Source organism: Pagrus pagrus, assembly GCF_965226575.1.
Source record: "Pagrus pagrus genome assembly, chromosome: 24".
NCBI classification, from domain to species: domain Eukaryota; kingdom Metazoa; phylum Chordata; class Actinopteri; order Spariformes; family Sparidae; genus Pagrus; species Pagrus pagrus.
Genome location: NC_140206.1, coordinates 15,534,285 through 15,556,944, shown reverse-complemented (window position 1 = coordinate 15,556,944; position 22,660 = coordinate 15,534,285). Strand labels below are relative to the sequence as shown.

Sequence of the window (22,660 nt, the reverse complement as noted above, 5' to 3'; positions counted from 1 at the left end):
CTGTTGACCAGCCTTATTTATATTCTTCCAGTGAGGCCGAGGGGAGGAAAACCACTCCGCTCATGTCCTCTAATGACATCCACAGCGTTCTCCGGGGAGTTGGATGGCCGCGATATTAAACCGGCTCCCATCATGAGCTCAAAGGCCCTCTGCCCGTTTCACCGCTTTCGCCTTGGGACATGAAGGGAGTTCAAATTATGACAAAGAGAAAGTGAATCCTGACAAAGACTGCTGCACTGCAACTGCTTTTTAGCTGGCTGTAACACAGATTCAAGCTTCTTGTTTGCACCGGCTGATGGAGCCGTCTCTGTCTTCACCCCGCAGCGATGTTCCTGTATGCTTGACTAACTGCATATTTATTACCCTAAACAGCGAAGAGGGGCTGCAACAGAGATGATGTCCCATCATCCACTGCAGCGCGTGTTGATTCACCCTGTTACACCTAATCAAATTCTGCTGTTTGGATGGTGGCTTTGCTGTGAGATTTTGGAGTATATACGGAAAATTAAAGGAACAGTTCGACAAAAAAAAGCTTCCGGACACTTGGATTAAGCAGGACGGAGCCATTTTAAAGACCCCCGCAACCTCAGTTATTTGGGCGAACTGCAGCTGCTGTTTTGCTGCGAAGCTCCGGAAATGTTTGGTAGACAACGAAACTTCACCCACCATCCCATTCTATCAGCATGTGGGGGGAGTAGATAATGACTGAACCTTCATTTTTTCCGTGAACTGGTCCCTTAAGTGGAAGCCTGAGGTTAAAGCATCTAAAAAAAGACACAAAAACGTTGGCTAATAAGATAGGGAAGAATTGAAACTGTCAGGTTTGCTGGGAAGCAACAAAACGATTAAGAAAAGTAGGACACCGACATTAAAACACGAGTGGTAGTTACTGGAAACTGTTGCTTTAGTTATTTGGTCACTGATTGAGGCTGACAAAGGTTATAAATGACCTGAATGGTCCTTTTTAGAGGGATTTTTCCGGACAAACAAGGGTGGAGACACTGCAAACAAACGACCAAAGGAGCCTAATGTAATTCAATTTAGCAGAGCAAAATAATCCCATTGTTAAAAGATGTTACTTTGAATTTCTGTAATCTTGTGAGCTGCAGTTGTTGAGGTCATGCTCGCTTTCATTCGCCGCTACAGTACATCACCGGTCAGCTCCATCTGTGGATCGTCAGACAATCAGCGTCTGCAGAGTGAGAGCATCTGTGCACGTGCTGTACACTAATCTCTGGCTTTTACATGACAATACTGCCCACTCCTCGTGTTTTATCCTTTGCGACGGGGAGAACCAGCAGGCGACCTTGAACGGCCTTGAGCAGCAAAGCGTCCCACGGGAAGATGTACGACCTTCATTCTGCAGTAAGGCTGCGTGTCATTGGCTGGTGGACAAAGCAGGCGTGTCCAATAAGGACATCCGCCATAGGGGACTGAGGAGGAGAGGATGCGAGACGCCACCTGCTCTTGGTGCCTTCAGGTTAAGTTACAGCGCTGCCTGCTTCCATCAAGGGACATTATTCACACACTGTGACTTCATGTATTCCAAACCGCCAAAGGATTTAAAGCTGGAAGTCCTGTTTCTTTTTTAATTGTGATCTTGTGATTCTGTCATGCAATAGATCACAGTTTACAAGTTGCATTGTCTGTCCGTCCTGGGAGAGGGATCCTCCTCTGTGGCTCTTCCTGAGGTTTCTTCCATCTTTTTTTCCCCCGTTAAAAGGTTTTTTTCTCTCAACATTGCATGTTTTTCCTCACTTGAATCGAGGGTTTAAGGACAGAGGATGTCGTTCACTGTGCAGATTGTAAAGCGCAGTGAGGCGATATGATCGTGCTATAGAAATAAAATTGATTTGATTTGATCTTGCGATAGACTGAGTAATGGCTGGACTTTGCTAAAAATAAGTCTGGATTTAAGATGCCTTTGTCATCTAAATCTGCTGAATTATATAGTGGGATAGCGTCTCTGGATATCATATACACAAGAACTGTGATTTGTTAGCATTGTTAGCTTTGTACATAGTCTGCTATTAAATGGCAAAAATACATTTCAGCAAATATCTCTGAAAAAACACAGGGAAAGCAGAGGATGACTCCAGGAGCAGAGAGACGGAGAACAAAGAAATGAAGCAGTGGATGAAGAGGGACAGAGAGAGAGGTGATCAGCAGGAGATGTAAGGCGAGGATGAGCGATCCCGCAGAGAAGCTTCTGCTATCATTGTGATAAACCTCTCGCTATCTCTCTCCATCAGAGGATTTCTACTGGGTATAACAGGCTGTGAGACACATTTACCTTACTGGAGCTTAACAGCAATAAGCTTTTTTCTTTCCCTAGTTTTACTGACTGAGGTAAAAACAAAAACATTTCAGGAAAGTATACCCTCATTTAAATAGAACTACCTGACACTGAATTTAAGGGTACATGTGGTCACAATCAGTGCAGGTAAAATGTGTTTTTAACATTAAAGCTTTATTAAAGGAAAAGTTAAAACCTTACTTTGCAGATTTTGTCAGTTGCAGTTGCACAGAATTGAAATTTTCCCCTTTTACACAGCGAGACAGAGAGAGACATGGCAGCAGTGGTTGAGCGTGCTAGAGAGTGAATTATTTTTAATGTTGGCAATAACAAAGCAGTGAATCGGAGAAATAACACGATATTTTCCTGATTGTTTTGCGACAGTTACACTCTAAATCAGAAATAAACGGGCCAACAGGCCCACACCTCCACACTACCCTCCAGATTTTGTGTGAATAGATCTGAAGCACAAGCATTACCCTCTCCGCTGTTGACCTCTCTGCCTTGCCTGTGTGTCTGTGTAGCTCGTCCCGCCCTCAGTCAAACAGACACAAAGACCTGTAGCTCTTTATGACAGACTAAGCGCAGCGGTTAGAGACAGAGACAGCAATTTAATCCGGTCACAACATTTTTAGAAAGTCCTCACACCCTGCATGAGACTGGGGGCTACACACCACTGCCCAGAGGGTGACGTAATAATAATAAGAAAATACAGGCAGAGGCCAGGTTCTCTTTAGATAAAGACACCATCACACACTTCAAGAGGCTCATAAGTGACAATTGAAAGGAGTTAGTTTTGTATGAGTCTCTAAAATGTTCTTTTTTTTTCTGAAAATTCTGCATTACTTTAAAGAAATAGATATTCACTCTCTTGCAGAGTAGATCGGTTAGCTTAACTTAGTAAGACTAAGACTAGACACGGGGAAACAGCCAGCCTGGTTTTGTCAAGAAGTAACATCGTCCGCCTACTAAAATCACTCATTCACACATGATATCAATGCTGTTTAGTCCATACACAAATTTTAAGTCTAAAAACAACAAACTGTGGTTTTATTAAAGGTTGTGTCAAGACCCCAGGAAGGTACCGCACCTGGGCGAACAAATGACACCCACACATAATGCCACTATTTTACTCTCCAAAACAAACTACATACAGTTTTTTAATTAGTGAGATTTACGGGGTGCTATTAGGTTTCCCACTGTTTCTAGTCTTAATGCCAGGGTAAGCTAAACAGCTACTGGCTACAGCTTCATAATGAACCAACAACGATAAGAGAGCTATCAATCTTTTCACCTTACTGTTGGCGAGAAAGTGAGCATTTCCCAAAATGTCAAACAACTTGACCTTAATGTTGTAATAACAATAAATAATAATTATACCTCATCAGATCATAACATTTATATATGGCTGTTTTCACAAATTCCTACACACAATCATGCAGTGAGACCAATTAAAACAATCAGTCATCTCTTGATTGTTGCACTGCTATCAGTAGAACCCACAGTCCATCGACGTCCCTTTCAAGGACACGGGCAGAGCCAATGGACTGGAATAAGATAATAGACCTGGAACGGTCCATTATGACTGATGGGGGAGTGTCTCCAGCGTGTGCAGATGTTTGTGTGTACAGGTCAAACTGACATCCTGGAGTTCAGTTAGTGAAGAAAAGGAGCTTCATAATGATTTATCGCCACGGTGGGGATTGTTCTAGAGAAGGACCATCAGGTTTGATGATAATCAGTGTCCAATTAGCATATATTAGCATATATCTGCATATCCTAAACATGCTTAACGGTGTAATACAGGGTGAGCATCTTAACAACAGATGTGCAGGGTGTGGAGAGGCTTCATCCTAATGTTGGCAGAGCTGGTAAGTCATGATTCAAAGATGGAGGACGAATGTTGCCAAAAATCTACTTTGCCAAGGGAGCTGTGAAGACACCCTAACCCCACACTTCTTTCAGACAGAGCAGTCTCCTTTTCTAATGTTTTTCGTTATTAAGGGCTTCGGAGAGCAGCTATCAGTACTTTGATTCTCAAGTCTGTCTGATGTAAATCCTCTACTCCTCTGCCTCTCTCTGCCGGCTTATATTTCTGATCATTATTCTTCCTTTTGGCCTCCCCTGTTTCCCTCTAAAAGCATCTCCCTGCATCCCCTCGCTTTCAATCTCACCTCTTCACTCTTGTCCTGCTGTTTCAATTCAACATCTTAGGAGGAGAGCGAAAGTTCGGCACCGTCCAAGAAGTAGACTAGTAGGCTAGTGGCACGCGGATACAACGCGGATGATAAAAATAAAAACAATTACAGGATTAGACTAATGGCTCGCACAGCGTGGACTTTCTATGTATAACAGGACGGTATCTCGCAGTGTGTTCACACGCTGTTAGACTCCGCCACCCACTCCAGCATAACACACTATTTTTAACTCCCCTCCTGCCTCATTCCGACATCCAGAGAGAAAAAAAAAAACAGTCGCCCGATACAAGCGTACATGTCCTTCGTATGCACAGCTAACGAATACACGCACGTAATGTACAGTTTGTACAAGCCACCAAACACACACAATGGACCAAAGCATCCATTACTCTGAGTGGTGACAAACCAAATTATACACACACACAGCTGACACCAGCAACTACACCCACACACCCATGTTTAAAGTAGTACGCACACACCGAAACTGCTATCATCAGCAAACGATGCACACAAACAAATACAAACATACATACATATATACACAGACAAACCAATAGGTTCTTACAGCGATGCGGAGCAGGGTAGCCCTGACGGCGGCCCATCGGTCCAGTCGTCTGTCGATGACCAGGATGAAACCCTCTCCTGATGCTGCGACGCTGCAGGAGAGAAGCAATCACTGTTATCACCGGGAGAACCACTTTTCTATATGTGTGTGTGTTTGCACTGCAGGCTGAGATCTAATTGTCAAGGTCTAGACATCAGGTCAAGCTGCTGTACGAGGCACCACATTAATCCAACAAGGCAATTTTAAAGGAGCATGTTGATGTGATGCGAGGCTCCAACAGCAGCAGTGCCTGAGCGCTCTCCAGGGTGTCCCCGGCAAGATTCTTGTCCCATTGAGAAAACAATTCACCCAAAAGTGATTCAGTCAAATTCAGTCATTATCTACTCAACCCCATGATGGAAAGTCGGGTGAAGTTTTGTAGTCCACAAAACATTTCTGGAGCTTCACGGTAAAACAGCGCTGCAGCATTTTCAGCAAAGTAGATGGGGACTTTTAAAATATAGGACCACAAAAGGGCTCCATACAGCCCGTCCAGCATAATCCAAGTCTCCTGAAGCCCCGAGATCCCCAACTGATTTGAAAATAAGTTATTTATACCCTTTATGTTGATTTTTGAAATGTTTTATAACAAGTCCCCATCTATCTACCTACTGTACAGTTGGTTATGAGAATGCTGCAACGCTGAAATATTTTTGTGCACTACGAGACTGCACCGTAACTTTACATCATTGAGGTGAGTAGATAATGAACACATTTTCATTTATAGGTGAACTGTTCTTTAATTTCATCCACCTTTATTCAGGTCTTTTCATAATCACGAAACACACTGTAAGACTGAATCCTCAAATATGTTGCAAATATGTCCCCATCTCTAGTACTAAGACTGAGAGGTATGATACAAAAAAATCATATTGCAAATATGCTGACAGATATTGCGATGTGATTCACGATCTAAATTTTCATTTTCATCAAAAATCTAAATCATGATGATGTGATGCTGTTGGGGTCAAAACATGTTTTCTTACATCAGGAGAACGAGATTTGTAGGCCAGAGCATCTCTGCAGCACTACAGTATTTCATTATATTGCAGTTGTAGCAGCTTCTGTGATTTGGATGTTGCACATGGCCATATTGAGATTTTAATAATATTTCAATTCCTTATGCAGCCCTATTTGGTACAAATCACCCATTGCTATCATATATTCCTGCACTGCATTTCCTAGTGATCATTAACAAAAATATAAAAAAACATCGTTTTCAGTCCACTGGAGTGGCCGTACAGCAAAGTAGAGCCTGGTTGGAGCTTTCAGCTAAAGCTCTCATCATCAGGTTTTGTCACATATCTCGTACATACAATTTTCATAGAAATGACAGGACTTCAGAGGTCTTTGCTGGTCGTCATGACAGGAAAAAATATAACTTGGGAATCAAAAAGCCTGGAAAGGTAAAAAAGGTGAAAGCCTCGGTACAAACTGTAGCCATCATCTGTCATAAGTGATGATAATGGAAGAGACCCTTGTGATAACCATGGCAACCTTGGCTCTGCGTTAATGTGTGTGTGTGTGTATGCGAAAATCTTGCCATTCATTCCACAGGCTGTGCCATATGTAGTGGCCTCATTAAGCTAATGTGTGTGTGTCAGTGTGTGAGTGTGCGTGTGAATGCAGTATTTTCCTGCAAAGGTCCTGCTGGACAAATTGACATGCATCCTGACACCTTAACACACAAGCCAAACCGATTAATACACACACACACACACATACACACTGTAGGGCCAATATTACTGCTGAGTTGCTCCATCTGTGTGTCATAATTAGCCAGTTTTCGTCATCATCACACACATACACAGACAAATTAAGAAAATGAACACACTACGGTACCCAGTGAACGCTGCGACAGCAAATCCTCAATCCATCTCTACTGGAGAAAATATTCAGACCACATAAATGATGTCAGCTGAATGAGGAAAATATGCTGCTATCCTGGGATAAAAAAAGATCAAAATCCTTAATATTCCATTGTTATCATCCAGAAATAATCCATTTTCCCTTTTTCTGTTGTTGTCACTGTTCAATTCCTGCATCTACAGTCATCTGTTTGCGGCTCGCAGATGGAGAGAGGTGACCGTTCACATCTTTAAACAGCATCTCCCTCCTCCTTTCCCTTCTCCCTCTGCTTCTCCACCACCTGCCTCTCGCCCTCAGCCAATCAAAACTAGGCCCTGCGTCTTGCTGTTCCCCCACAGCCAATCGGAGCTCCGAGTGCAGCCAATTGGCAGCTGGGTGCATGTAGCCGATGGGGAGAAAGGGAGGGGACTCAGAGGAGGGGGGAGAGTGGGATATGAAAGGTGATGAGCCACGGAGAAAAAAAAAAAAACTGTGGCCGCCATGACACACACACACACACACACACATACATACAAATGCACACACACATATATAGATATACAGATGCATACATCTCCATCCTTTATCCCCCCGTTAATTATGTGTGTGAATGTCATGGCGTGTGCGTGCGTTGGGAGAGCAGTGCTCAGCAGTAAAGGAAAGGTGAAATGAAGGGAGGGGAGGTGAGAGGGAGGAGGGAGGAGGGAGGAGGGGCCGGGGGAGGGAGGAGTGGATAAAGAGGGAGAAAGGAAAGGAACAAGAAAAGGAGATGTGCATCATGATTTAATTAAATATTAATTAACCAAACAAATGACGGTTGATTTTACCTCAGGGTTGGAATTAAAGTCTTTCTTTCAGGGTAAGGGCTATTGTGGTAGTTTATTTTAAAAAATACTTTAAATTACATGCAAATTCTACATTGAGATTTAAATCATCTGATTTTAAGCAGATAGTCCAAATGAAATAGTTTATTTTTGTGTCTTCTCTGGAACCATTTTTTATCCTTTATTTTTTCATTCTATAAATCCCTTTTCTTTCATTTGGTCTAAAAGCTGTGTCTTTATGTCTTGCTGCTGTTTCCCTGTGACAGGCCTTTTGTATTGTGCTGCCATCTGTTGGCTCCACGTGGTACCTACACCTCCCCAATTGGCCAGACTCCCTTCACAGTTTGTTTGTTGTCAAACGAAACGAAGCTGCGGAAAAGGATGGTGTGTGCATGCGTGTGTGTGTGTGTGTGTGTGTGTGTGTGTGTGTGCGTGTGTGTGTGTGTGATGCCCACCTGGGGACGCTGGCGAGGTAGCTGAGGACATTTTGGACCTCCTCCTCCTCCAGCTCGCCGAAAGCCGGGAATTCTGGGAAGACGATGATGGGGCTGCCGTTTATCCCGCGGCCCCCTGGTGAGACACAGAGGTCAGGGGGACGGACACAGACAGGTCAGCTTGACATCCAGCTTGTTGGTGGTTTCCTCTGATTTCTAAATAGACTCTCTGAATCAGTTTATTGAATGGATCACAATCGCCTCAAAATTCAAAATACATCAGAAAGATAATCATAGGAAAAGTATTTTCCCAAAATATGTATGTCAATCTCTTTATGCCTTCCCTACGGCTCATTGTTTCTTATTGATCTGATTTCACTGTTCTACATATGACAGCACTCAACCTAAATATTTTAGACTGAGTGGTAAAAATCATAGAGACAAATCACAAAATGGAACTGGAAGGCCAACGTGTGCAGGGTAACCTGGATCAAATCAGGCTGATATAAATGTAGCAGATTACATATCACCAGTGGTGGAATACAAAAAACAAGTACTTGTACTTAAAGTGCAACTCCACACATACTTTGAGGTACTTGTACTTTTCCTCTTGTTTTAGTTACTAGTTTTGACATATAAAAGATATGAATAGCTGATGAAATATAATATTTTGTTTAAAATTGAATAACGCAACAGTATACACAAGTACAGCTGAAACAGTCGATTCATCCATTAGTTGATTGACAGATTTTTTCGTTCAAAAACATTTTATTGCTCCAGTTTTATCAAAGTGAGGATCTCCTGCTATTCCTTTAAATTACCTTGATGTACATTAACTCATTTTGAGGTTTGGACTGTTGAATGGACAACAGAAACATGCATTGAGAAGGTGTCACTTTGGGTAATTGTCATTTAATTATATTTAGTTTTACAAATCAAATAATCAAGTTATTAATGGAGAAAATATTCAGAAGATTAATCAATAACGGAAGTAATCATTAGTTGCAGTACCATAAATACCAGAATAGTTCAAAAAGAGCGCCACTTCAACCAACTGCAACAGTAAGTGAGTATATGTAAAATCAAATCAAAGTGTGTAGATGGTGCGCTTTGGCTTCAGATTATCACTTCTATTTACCTTCATTATAGGCCGATAACTGATTATGTAAATGTCCCAATATGGTGCCGATAATCAATCAGGCAGACATACTGTATATCGTGCATCCCTGAAAGAGGCTCTTATTATTCATCACTTGTTGGCCATTTGTCAGCAGGTTGTAAAATGGAGCGAAAATGAGACCCGGCCCATCTAAAATCCATTTGGGTTCCGAAATTATAATTAAAAACATAATGATGTCATTTACTTTATTGTTTGATACATTTTCTACAAGAACGTCAGACAAATAACTAATGACAACAGGACGTACACAAGGACAGACAAAAACTGAAACACACGGGCCTCACACACACACACACACAGACACACACACACACATACACACACACACTCTGCCTTCTCCTTCAGTGGTGTGTCAAGTTGCAGGTGACTGTCGATGAATTATTCACATGTCATCACGGGGTAGGCATTATTGTCATGGTAACCCAACACAGGGCCCTGAGTGTGTGTTTCTGTGTACGTCAGCGTGCGTTTGTTTTTTCATGTTGCTTTGTGTATTTCTGTGTGAGTTGCTGGCTGTGTAACGCTTTAAATAAAATGTCAAACTTTAAAACTGTAAATTGATTCTTCATGATTATCTTCATTAGAACCGAACTGTCAAAGACAAGATGACATTAGAAGAACTTTCAGCAATGTGTGTTGTTGTCTTTCTTTACTTAGTGACAGATACTGAAAATACTTTTAGTGTCTGAAGGAAATTAAGGGGCTGAGTTGGAGAGGTAACAAAGTTTTTTTATTGACTTCTAGTTAGATACACAGCAATAGGTTCATTTAAGGTCCTATGTTCGGCTTTTCAGGTACATACTTTTATTGTGGGTGTCCACTAGAAAAGTTTGTATGCTTTAATGTTAAAAAACACATTATTTTTCTCATGCTGTCAAATTGCTACAGCACTTCTATTCACCCTCTGTCTGAACGCTCCATTTTAGTGCCTGTCTCTTTAAGGCCCCCCCGTCCTAAAAGACCAGTCTGCTCTGATTGGTCAGCTCTCACAGGCCTGAGCCCACCGTGTCTTCTAATCAGTTCAGTCTGTGCTTTTGCGAGCACGACTTTACAGAAGTCCCGACAGCTTGTTTAAGGGCAGAGTTTCTGAATACGGTCTCTATGCATTTCTCCGTGGATTCAGGGGTTTGATAATTTCACAGTATTTATACAGCACCTAGACTTGCTTTATAATAAAAAATACACATGGAAATCTCACGTTCCACAGTAAAATTACAATATAATCTACAAGCTACAATAGAGAGGTCAAGGCCTCCAATACAACCCAAGCAAATACACACAGAGTTGAAACCTCCTTACATTAAGAGTAAAGTATTCCTCCTAATGCACACATTAGCAGAGACAGTTGTCAAAGAGTCATTTTTCAAGTGGCGCTGTTTTAAAGTTTGAAGTGGAGCTATTTCTGGAGTCTGGATTACAATTCTGTGCTGCATGTTATGTACATTTTCCTGCCATCAGGGACACACACACACTCGCTTTGACATCAGATGCAATTTTGTCGCTGTCGGCAAAAGAGTAAGCTGTCAAAACAAGCAGGCCTCCAATAGATCTACCTGGTTAAACCTGCAAAATGGATAGATGAAGCTGAAAAGTGACTTTATACAACAAATATCTACAATGTAGCAGCGGTAAACACACATATTTAGATAACAGCTGAATTCACAGTAAAACAAATCCCCATAAGTGAACTTAAAGTATTATGTTAATAACCCTGATTTGTTCCATCCTTGTTTTTCCACCAACAGCCCAGTTTTCCGATCTAATCTAATCAATTCTTTCTACTTGGAAACAAAGCCAGGTCTATCTGGGGTTACTAGTCCATCCCAAACGTCACCTTTTTACTTCATCGTAATTCTTGCAAAACAATTTTAACAATATTACATTGTTTGGTTTAATTGCATTTATTTAGCGAATTCAAAATGTTGGGTCTTGCCGATGTAAAAATGTGGGAGGGGGGGATGTGTCACTAGCAAATGTCTGGTGCATTTAATTTGGTAAATTTGTTTAAATTAAGCCCCACAGAATCCTATTTTACAATTACATGGCAAAACAAAGCTGTGTTTGAGGTGACTGACCCTGACTCATGCAGTGCCCCACATCCCCAGTGTGTTACCACGAGAAGAGAAAAGAAATCAAACCAACCTGGCAGGATGGCAAACTGTTTCTGGAGTTCAGAGCCGATTTCTGCACACAGGAGACCATCCTCCCTCTGCAGGATGTCATCTGAGGAAAAAGAGACACAGATGGAGAGGTTTTAAACATCTAATGTGTCCACGCAAAAAACACATCCTACAGCTTGTGTTGTGTTCCAGACAACACCGGACCTCAAGGTGCTCTAAGTGCAAGACGTCAAAAGTGAGCAAAAAGTCTGACAGACCATACCAAAGTGCTGCCATTGTTGCATGACGTCACACAACTGCTCCTGGTGAAGCTGGGGTAGATAAATGTGCCCCGAATTTACAAGTAGGAATTCCGACCTCCTACACCGACTGGAACGCAGCATTATCATCACCCTGTAGAGCTGGCGGCCATGCTAAAAGTTCTCAGCTCTTTGCAATTAAGGACAGCCGACTGCACTTCTGAACCTAGAGCTAAGCAGTCAAAACTAAACTGAATAGGCCGTTAATGTGCTGTTTATTCTGTTGGCTGACGAGGTCCGCTGACTGTTGCGAGGTTAAATGGGATCAGATGACAAAGACAAAGAAGAAACAGAAGAGGTTAAATCAGGCTGTGGGGAGCACTGTGGCTGATTAGCCACATTTTGATACGGAGCCAATAATACAGTGTGACCCATTTATAGCCATCAGATGATCTTTTTTATTACAGATTCATGTAATTAAATCAGCTGGCTTCCTATTGGTGTCCAAATATCTAACAATCTGCCATGGCAACCTTTCACGGCCTTGTTGTCACACAGACATACATTGTTCAACATTCAACTGAGACTGCACTGACTCAGAGGCGGATTAAATCCTAGATTTTTTTTTAATATATGTTAATAAGGAGGAAAGATGGAAATAAAAAAGGAGAGTGAAAGCGACACAATCCACAGAGGATAAAGGGGAGAAAGCGAGGTGGAGACACCGACAGGGGATGAACTAAACAGCATTTGGATTTCCTCTTCTCTCTGGTCAAGCTGGATTACAGTAATCTCATTTAGCCCTCTGAGACTTGTACGGACAGAGAAATACAGAGATAGAGAAAAAGCACTCTTCCCCCACCCGTTTGTTTGCCATGTGTGACCCACGCATGCCAACTACAAGGAGGAGAATCGCTAATTGTGTACGATCGTGTCCGCATCTGTGAACGAAAACTGAGAATCGTATTGTGCAAAGAAATATAGCTGTGAGGTGCGTGTGTGCATATAGACAAAGGCTGGCACCCAGACTGGTGTGAGGGAAGTGTGGCGAGGTTTCTGAGCAGTATGGTAGGGCTGGCAGTGAGAGGCATTAATTACCAGCGAAGTGCAAACCAAGCAAACTGTTCACATTTTAGAAAGGAGCCAGATACCAAACCCCCCCCAAAGGAGCAGCTCCACTCACTCATTACAAGGCTCCAAGCTCGGCAGTCAATTAAAGATAGAATGCTTGATTTAATCTCATAATATTTCCTGCCAGGATTTGAGCACATTCATACTTTTATTCGAGAGGACTACTAGGAAACATGTCACATGCTTTAATGTTCAAAAAACACATGATTTTTCCCACACTGTCCATTGCTGCAGCGCCTCTATTCCCCTTCTGTCTAAAGGGTCCGTTTTAGCGCCTGTCTCTTTAAGGCCACCCCCCACAAAAAGCCCAGTCTGCTCTGATTGGTCAGATCTCACAAGCATGAACAGTAACCGCCCTTGATGTTTCGTGTAACTGTAATAAGCTGCAGCATAACCTTCACAAGCTCACTACTCTTGTGGTTGTCGGTGTGAGTAGCACAGCACCACCTTGTGCACAAGTCTCAACTCTAGTACAGCATAACAACACATAAGCACCGCACCACCAAGGAGATGAGCTAAACAGCAGAATCAGAGAACTAGCAGCATGTGGCTAGTTAGCAGGAGCCCTATCCCGGGCTCCTGCTAACTAGCCACATGCTGCTAGTTCTCTCCACCTGATGTTCCAACTGACACATGTCAGTTCAGTTGGTTGGCGCAGAATCGATCTGGTTACAGCTCGTACACTGGACCGGATCGGCAAACTGGAACCTTCCCAGCCTTACCCATATGACAACAAGCAACCTGTTGCGAGACTGTGGTTTAGTGAGCCGCAAGGGCCAAAGGGGAGACCGAAGCAACCAACTCAATAGACATCTGAGAGATCATTGCAGGTTATTCAACTACTGTATACGGCTAGCATTCTCATCCATAAATATAATCTTTTACGAGATATTCTGAAAGAAAACTACACGTTCTGATGTTCGTTAGCCATTTGTTTCAATGATCTCAGAAATCTGAGGATACTCTTGTGTTCTGCAGACGCTCCATATGATGAAGAAACCGCCAGATTAAGAGCTTAGATCCTCGGTAATGCACAGTGTGTAAGCATGTCATTGGCTAGACAGTGACTCACACCACATACTGTAAGTCTCATGTCTCATGTGAAGTCCACACTTAGCACGGAGCAGCGTGTGTGAACAGCTGTTGACCGAGTTACTTTACTACTAAACTGGCGACACAAGTATACGTGTTGCTGTGGTCAGGCAGGAATCTGTTACAGCGGAGGTGTAGAGCAATGACTGGCGCACACACACACACACACACACACACACACACACACACACACACACATACAGTAATAATGCCAGTAAGGCACCGGGCATGCACCAGAATCATGAGATTACATTACGATGACAGAGCAGTGACTCAGGAACCATCCAGCTTCTGTGAACACAGGAACACTCGGACCTACTATTACACAGACAGAAAACCCTTTTTTATCACCTTTTGAAGCGACGTAGCAGGAAAAAGAGGAGGGAAATAGGGAAGGAACGAAATGACTAAGGAATTAATAAACCAAAAAAGGAACAAACTGAAGCAGAAGGGTTAGAAGGAAGGAAGGGAAGAGCAGAGGAACAAAGGGTAACACTTTTAGCATCCAGTTTAAAGAGATGGTTAACGTGGCACTAATGCAGGTCCACTTTAATAGACTTTAACAGACCACAGAGCTTACAGCAGAGCCAACCGGCCTGTAATTTCACCAAAAACAGCAACTCTGCTATAATTAGCCCGTGCTTCAGCAAAAACCAGAGAGCAGGACGAGATGGGAAGAGAGGATGTGCTTTGAAATGTAACTCTCTTTACAGTGCCTTTAAGCAAAGTGCGCACAATACGTGAAGCTTAAAAGAGCCACGGTTCTGCTTTAGAAATGTTCAGATGTTGCGACTGTGTGTGAGCAAGTGTGTTGTCATAATGTCAGGGTGTGTGTTGCAGTGTGTTGTCGGGCCAGCTGTCAGTTCAGTGTGTCACGCAGTAAGCCCTGGCTAAGACCCAAACTCTGGAGCGCAGCCAGACATGTGCGGGTGCTTTTTGACTCTACTGTATCCACATCTATGTGTGTGTGTGTGTGTGTGTGTGTGTGTGTGTGTGTGTGTGTCTTTGACTTCCAAACTTAAACCCAAAACTCATAACCCAGAGGCATGCTAAATAAACAGCCTCTGTATCTGTATGTAATCACCAATAACAAACTAAAAGCTTGAACGGACTCGGGTATTATAGTCACGACTGCTGCCCAATTCTAAGTAATAATCCATACCTAAGTATGTCATTAACAGCAGTTTATGGAAGTTTTCACATTGCTATTCCTCAAAGGTGATGTTTTGGGTCATCATCACTGATTGATGATTGACATGTAGGGTTGGAATAACAGCTGTTCCACACTGTATGTGTTTAGTTTTTAAAATGGAATGAACAGGTTGGTACCGGACACATTAGGAGAAAACAGGGTTTTAATTTAACCAAATTTGCTGCAATGATTAGTTGATTTATCGATTTGTTGCCAACTATTAAATAAATTGGCAACTATTTTGTTTTTGTGCCATTTCTGAAGAAAAGTCCAGAGTCCGGCTTCTTAAATTTAAATAATGTCTGGTTTCTTTACTCCTCCACCCTCCATTCTTTAAAATCGAATGAATCTCTCTGATTATAACTTAAAAAAGTAGGTCTGTCTCAGCCTGTCTCTTGCTTTTATTGTCAATATAGTTGGACGGATAAACCCCCGAGAAATTGGGAAAGAAAGACTGGAGTGGGTCGAGGCAGATGGCCGCCCAGCATCGAGTCCGGTCCTGCTCGAGGCTTCTGCCTGTTAAAGGCAGTTTTTTCTCGCCACTGTCACCAAGTGCCTGCTCATGGGGGAGATGTTGGGTCTCTGTTTGATTGATTGATTCATTCATTATTTCATTCATTCACTGAGTTGAGATCAGCAGCTACTCTTTATTTGTCACAGGTAGCAACTACCTGTAAAACAATGCTAAAACTGCAAGCATTTAAAAAAATACATGATGTAAATAATATGAGTTTCAATCATCAGTTTCAAGTCCAAACATCACTAACTGGTGTTGGTATTGTTTGGGGATTTTAGGGTAAATATATTAATATTAAAAAAAAAAAAACCTGCAAAAAAACAACAATATAATCAATGCTGTAACAAATCCTGCCTCACTATAAGGGTGAACAGTGCCCACCTATCAGACATTCAGGCGTCTGGCTGCTTTTCACTTGTGCTGAAACTCTAATACTCCCTGCTTTGTCCTCAGACGAATGAATGAAATTAAACTATAGCGACTAGGCTGCAAGTGAACCCCTTTAACCACCAAACAACACACACACACACACACACACACACACACACACACATACACACAGAAGTGGGGCAATGCAAGCCAAACACAAATAGTGATTATGGGGGGCCTAGAAAGAATGTCCCTCCGCCTCCCTGTACCCTTCCCCCAAGCACCCCTTCACCATTTCATTCATCCTTTTTTTACCAGGGGCTTAGCTGAGGGGCAACCTGATATATAACCCAACAATCTTGGCATTAAAATGAAATATTACACAGTTCAACTCTATTTAATCAGGCACACTTAAGTTCTATACGATTCTCTGTATTCAAATTCAGAAGTTAGATCTTCTTCCCAGTCAGTTTTTCTCTTAATTATATGAGAGATATTGCAATAATATGCATAACCTTTAATATTTTCAGGATTTAAATATGAGATACGCTGAACAATAAATAAAGCTAACTGAATAACACCAGTTCACACTCTCATGCCTGTGTCTGCATGTGTGTGTGTGTGTGAGAGAGAGAGAGAGAGAATAAGCCCTGGATTTAGAGAGGTGAAAAGATAGTGAGGAGGAGGAGGAGGAGGAGGAGGAGGAGGGAGCGCTGGGGAATGAGGCAGTCGGAAAAAAGAGCGTAGAGGTGCTCTTGTCTCAAAAGGATGAAATGGTGGACAGGGTTTCTTTACACATGCCTACATATTTAATGTGTTGGCCTGGTGCTAGCTGATGCTGCGGATGTGTTTGCTCTATTGTAGGGGGTCAACAGCAGTACTTCACTTCACAACTGTAAAATACCCACCGACCAGACCAGCTCCTCAAGAGGAAGCGGTGAAATGATTCAGATTATTTGCATCATCTGTTGTTTTAAAGGTCCCATATTATGCTCATTCTCAGGTTCATACTTTTTATTTTGGGTGTCTTGGCTTTAGTGTTCGAAAAACACATGGAGATGTTTAGTTGAATGCTTCTGCAAGCTCTAAATTACTTACTAATCAATACGCTTGCTTAAATAGGTCACATGTACAATATCTGTCTAGAAAGTATTGTTTTCTTTGGAACTTGGTAATGCCTAATGGTCGTTTCATATCGATCAGTTGTTTTGTCTATAAAATGTCAGAAAACAGTGAAAGATGTTAGTCAGTGTTCCCAAAAGCCCATGATGACATCCAAAAATGTCTTGTTTTCTCCATAACCCAAAATATTCAGTTTACTGTCATAGAGGAATAAATAAACCAGACATTAATCTCATTTAAGAGCTGGACTTGGAGAATTTGGACATTTTTTTTCTGGAGAAATGGCACAAAAACAAAATAGTCGCCAATTTATTTAATAGTTGACAAGGAATCGGTAACTCACCCAATTATTGCAGCTGGTTAGTTCAGTATTGGTACAGTTAAATGACGTTAAGCAGCAGTATTGGCCTTCAAACATCACTATGGAAATACAAACAAAACACGGTCTTGGTCTGAAACACGCAGACTTATCTCAGCATCTAATTCCTACATAGTTAACAGTAAGTGAGTGCACTGTCACTATACACACTGTGAGGATGCCTGTGTTTGGATTCGATTACCGCTAACACTTTTTTTTACATTGTTATTTCAAAAACTCAATTTGTGCAACGAGGCACACTTTGGTTATGTCGGTCCTCCGAGGTGAAGCAGAGGCGACGGCCCAATTAAGTCTCATTAAGCTACAGCCCATTACACACACCAACTGATGGACCCTGCAGCTAACGTTGTCCGTCTCGCTGACGGACAAAAAAAAAAAACCCTGACACACCTCCTCCTTTCTTCTGCGGTCATGTTCCTACAGGATTTCATCAAACACATTGTTCAGTTCAAAGATGGCAGCCAGCTGTTCTCTGCTGGTTAATGGCTGACAGTTCAAAGCCACAGGAAGCCGGAGTGCTGTCTGATGTTCACTCTCACACACACACACACACACACACACACACATACACGCACACGACCCCAGCTGTGGACTATGCAAACAAAAGCAAACATGACATGGCTGGACCCAGAGGTGCACCAACACACATAAATGACCTCAGACACACAGAAACAGCCAGAGGAAATGGATCATCAGGGTCCACTGATAACAGTCTAAATCTCTCATGATTTGTTGCTGGGATCAAATTACCTTAAGTTTTAAATGCATTAAATGTTTTAAATGCATTTAAAATGTAGTCTGGTGCACTGAGGTTGCTGCGGCAGAAATAAATTCTGGGAATTAAGTTATTCTAAATGTAGTTATAAAAGAGAGGAAATGCCTTTACTCATAAATATGCTTAATCTTTCTCTGTCCAAACAGCAAAAAATGTTAGCAGACGTACCTCCAGCATAGTTGTAGAAACCAGCACAAGCAAAAAAAAAAACAAAACCCACCACTTCCCTTCAGGGCAACTTCCAGAGCCACTCCTCCAAAACACATGAACGCACACTACCTGACTACACCAACACCGACTGCCCTGTAGCTCTCGCTGACCAGCTGGGAGACACTTCAGCAGCTAATTTATTATGTTCCACAAGGTCTATTAGCTTTTTTAGTCTCATAAATATATAAACAACTTTGTGAAATGCCACAATCATATAAACACAAGGGAAACAGCTGTCATAAATGTACTTCAGTCTGAAAAAAAGGCTACCCAGAGCGTCAGCTGCTGCTCACTGCTGTAGGCTGACAACCTGGATTTAATCACCGGACTTCACCACCTGTGTACACCCCCCGGAAAAAACACCCATTTTCACAAACTACTCACTTGGTGTGCAGCCTTGTGAAGTTTGAATTAATATCATTGACTGAAGGTGAACGATGAACACGGCATGTGTTTGTGCTCACCGCTGTCAAGCAGGCATGTTATTACTGGGGGATTTTGGCTGCACTCTCTCTGCCATTCTTGTGTGACCAGCTCGCTAAAAAGCTTTAGCAATACATCCGCCTATCCTTGTGGAAGACTCCGGTCATGCAGAATGAGTGTATGGGCAGAGTGCTTGCAGGCATGTAAGCTTGAAGGAGGCAGACAGGTAGACTGTTCAGTTGGGTGGGCTTGATACAAGCCTGCGACGGCCCCAGACACTGGAACTAAAATAACTCACTGTTTTCCAGTAACTTATCAACTAGATTAAAGGGGTCATTCCTGGGAGTGCTGCCTATAATGATGTATGTATTAGTATTTATGCAAAAACTCTATGTAACTTCATGTACTACAGTATTGCTTGTTTATCTGATATGCACCTCAATATTCAATTCAATTCAAAATACTTTACTTGTCCCCGGGGGGCAATTTAAGAGCTTTCCAGATAGAGCTTATAATGTGAGTGCCATATAAATCTGTTGTGATCTAGAGCAGTGTTTTTACAATCCTGATCCTGGTTGCCTGTATCCTGCATGTTTTAAATGTTTCCCTGCCCCAACACACCTGAGTCAAAGAAATGGGTCGCTGTCAGGCTTCAGCAGAGCTCAATGATGAGCTGATCATTTCAATCAGGTGTGTTGGAGCCTACAACATGCAGGGCACAGGCCACCGGGTCCGGGATTGAAAAACCCTGATCTCGAGTATATCCTTTGAGATTATGTGCTGGTCACGTTTAATGAAACCGCATCAAAACAGTAGCAGGTCAAGACCTTCAGAATAAAAGCACAAAGCAGCTGTGACACTGACAGACGTCCGGCGCTCAGGTGTCACTGAGAACTTTAGCTCTCCATCTGTTGCGTTGGTATGCACCACATGTGAAGGACTGACTTGGAATGTAGACTCGAAGGCACTAAGTTGGATAAACCAATGCTTGTGTGCATGTGTGTGCATGGCCAGGGTGTGGCCGGGGGGGTTAAAAGTTGCTGCACTGGTGTACAACACCAGCAGAGAGATGGTCATTTGCATTGTGTGCACATGCATGCAGAGAAGCAAGGATTTGCCAGCCGCTCTGCAGCTGTGTGCTTGTGTACGTGCACTTGTGTGAGGGAATCCAAGCTCTATTATCTGGCATTATACTCAGGGTTTACCGAAGCCCCATCTGTCACTGCTGTGTGGTATCTAACACACATACACACACGTGCACAAACACAGGACAGGGCAACCGTGCACACACCATGCCAAACAGCAACTGGGTCACAGGGCCAACAGTGGCCTGGAATGTGCATGTGTATGTGTGTGTGTGCGCGTACCCAAACCCAAAGCTTGAATTAGTGTGGATCAGGGGAAACAGCAGACAGACAAACATGATAATATTACTGATGGCCACGGGAATTCAGTCTGAGGCTGACTGATGCCAGTTTGAGGACAGCGGATACAGTATGGAGGCGATTTACAGTGGTCCTGACCAGGACTATGACTCCGGGGACGAGCAAACGTGTCAAGCGGGGAACAGGAGAGGTGTGACGCAGCAGAGGAGAAAGAGAGAATTGGGTTAGCATGCTAACTTTTCAAAACAAAATTCCAATTTCTACACAGTGTTGCTTTAAAGAAAAATCATGGCCATATCTCACAAATTGCCGCTTTAAGCTCCATTCATGTGCGACATGGCAAGGCCAAGAAGCTGAAAGTGATGCGCCTCCACTCCAGCAACGGTTAGAAATCTAGAACAATGACTTCAGGCCTGACTCTGTCACTGGCAGTGAGCCCTGCTCCACTGAATAGCCGGTGGCATCATCATCTCAGCGAAACAATACACTTACTGTCCCCCTGTCTGTAGTCTGTGCTGCCGTCACAACACACACAGACACGCAGCCGTGTGGAGAAAACTGTACTCGCGTCTGCTGCAAAAACCGACAGTTAGCTGAGATTCCATTACTGTGATGGTGATGATAGAATTTGTGCACGGACTTATACATATATAAAATGACCAGGTGTAGTTTTACAGTACATGCAGTCATCTGCCAGACTATTTCTTGGTTGGTTGGTTTGTCAAAATATCAAACCCCTGCATTAAGTTATCTTAAAAATGTAGGCTGTGACAGGTTTCAAAGATTCCCAACCTTTAATTTAAATATACAAAAAAATACTGTATTGACAGGTAGTATTTTGCTGTGTTGTCAGTATTTGATAGCTAAGCAGCATTCGGATTGGCCTGCTGGTTGTGTGACCTCTGTTTCGTGCCAGCCAAAATGTCTCAATCTGTGCCAAAGTGGCACTGAACCTCCACCTGCTCCAAGTGCACACTCTGACCAGTAGTCTGATGGAAATGTATGGAAATTTATGGAAAATGTTGAGGCGTCTGTGGTGCAACTCACTCAGCTAAAAAAGCATGTACTCGCAATCTTGTGGGTTTTAAATCCGGGTCTGCCTCCTTTCCTCTCTCGACCATTAGAGTATCAAAACAACAGCTCAGCTGGGAGTTAAACCAGCGGCTATCACAGCACAGCAGCCTTTTTTTTCTTCTTTTTTTTTAGCTACCTCTGGCATAGCTACCAGTCATTACACGCCACGGATCAAGGAAGAACATGAAAACTGAGAAAGACAGAGAGGGGAGAGAAAAGGGAAAAATGACAAGAGAGGGAGGCAGCGAATAAGTAAAGGATCCAGGAGGACTGTGTTTTTACTTGCCCTAAAGGAAAACGTGCAGCTGTAGGAAAAACTCGACACTACTCTTTTTAGACAATTACATCATGCACTGGAAGCAAAAACCTATCTTCTATTCTAGCCTTAAAGGTCACTGGGGCTGTGCTGGATTCACTTGAGGATGTTTTGGAGGGTAGTAGGTAGAAATGATTCACCACACTGACTGTGGATTTGTCATTTTTTAGAATCATTAACCCATCTTATCACAAAATCCAAATATTGGTTTTCCTTAGATAATTTTTATTTTAGCTTCACACTTTAGCAAAATGGATATGTGGTTACCAACACATTGGTGCAGATATACAAACGTTTTGACAATACCACCTCAGCTGCAATATTCATGGAGAGCAATCTCTCAAAACTGCAGCCCACACCCAGGCTGAGATCCTAATCAGCTGATATGCTTTCGTATCTGTGCTAAAGTTGACGAGGTCATGATCAAAAGGTCAGCAATGCCCTGCGGAAAAGTGATTCCTCTCTTCGAGGCTATGACGGAAGGCTCCACAGCTTCGGGGTACGACACAGAGCTTTTAAGAGGTGCAATTTGAGTTTATTTCAACTAAGTTAGAAGGAACGTCTCATCTGTTTGATGTAGGGCAGCAGGTTTGCACAATGTATAACGCAGAATCTATTCATTTTGACCAATGTTAGAGAGGCACTCCAGTTTTACAGTTCAAGCTCATGTTACTGAGCGTGTGGCATCTGAATTGCCGGGCAGGGAGGGTCTCATGAAAAAATGCTTATGGGAAGAGTAGGTTTCAACGTGTCTGGGGACTTAAACTGGCAGTTTACCTCAAAGTTAAAAATAGATATTTTACTCTTACCTGTAGTGCTATTTGTCTGTTTGAAAATGTTTTGGTGTGAGCTGCCAAGTTTTAGAGATATCGGCTGTAGAGACGCCTAACACTCAGCTTGTGTTGCGCAAAGCACCCAAAAAAATCAATCAA

The 22,660-nt window shown here is 42.6% G+C and overlaps 1 protein-coding gene across 3 annotated transcripts in view; it reads right to left on the bottom strand.

Moving 5' to 3' along the window:
- mcf2la (mcf.2 cell line derived transforming sequence-like a) overlaps window positions 1-22,660 on the bottom strand; it is a 60,870-nt gene that overhangs the window by 16,597 nt on the left and 21,613 nt on the right. For all 3 annotated transcript variants that reach the window (XM_084347628.1, XM_084347627.1, XM_084347629.1), the window contains exons 2-4: window positions 11,527-11,607; window positions 8,226-8,340; window positions 5,060-5,150 (exon numbers count right to left, since the gene is read on the bottom strand). In XM_084347628.1, the coding sequence (XP_084203754.1) occupies window positions 5,060-5,150; window positions 8,226-8,340; window positions 11,527-11,607 (287 nt within the window). The remainder of the gene's footprint in view (window positions 1-5,059; window positions 5,151-8,225; window positions 8,341-11,526; window positions 11,608-22,660) is intronic.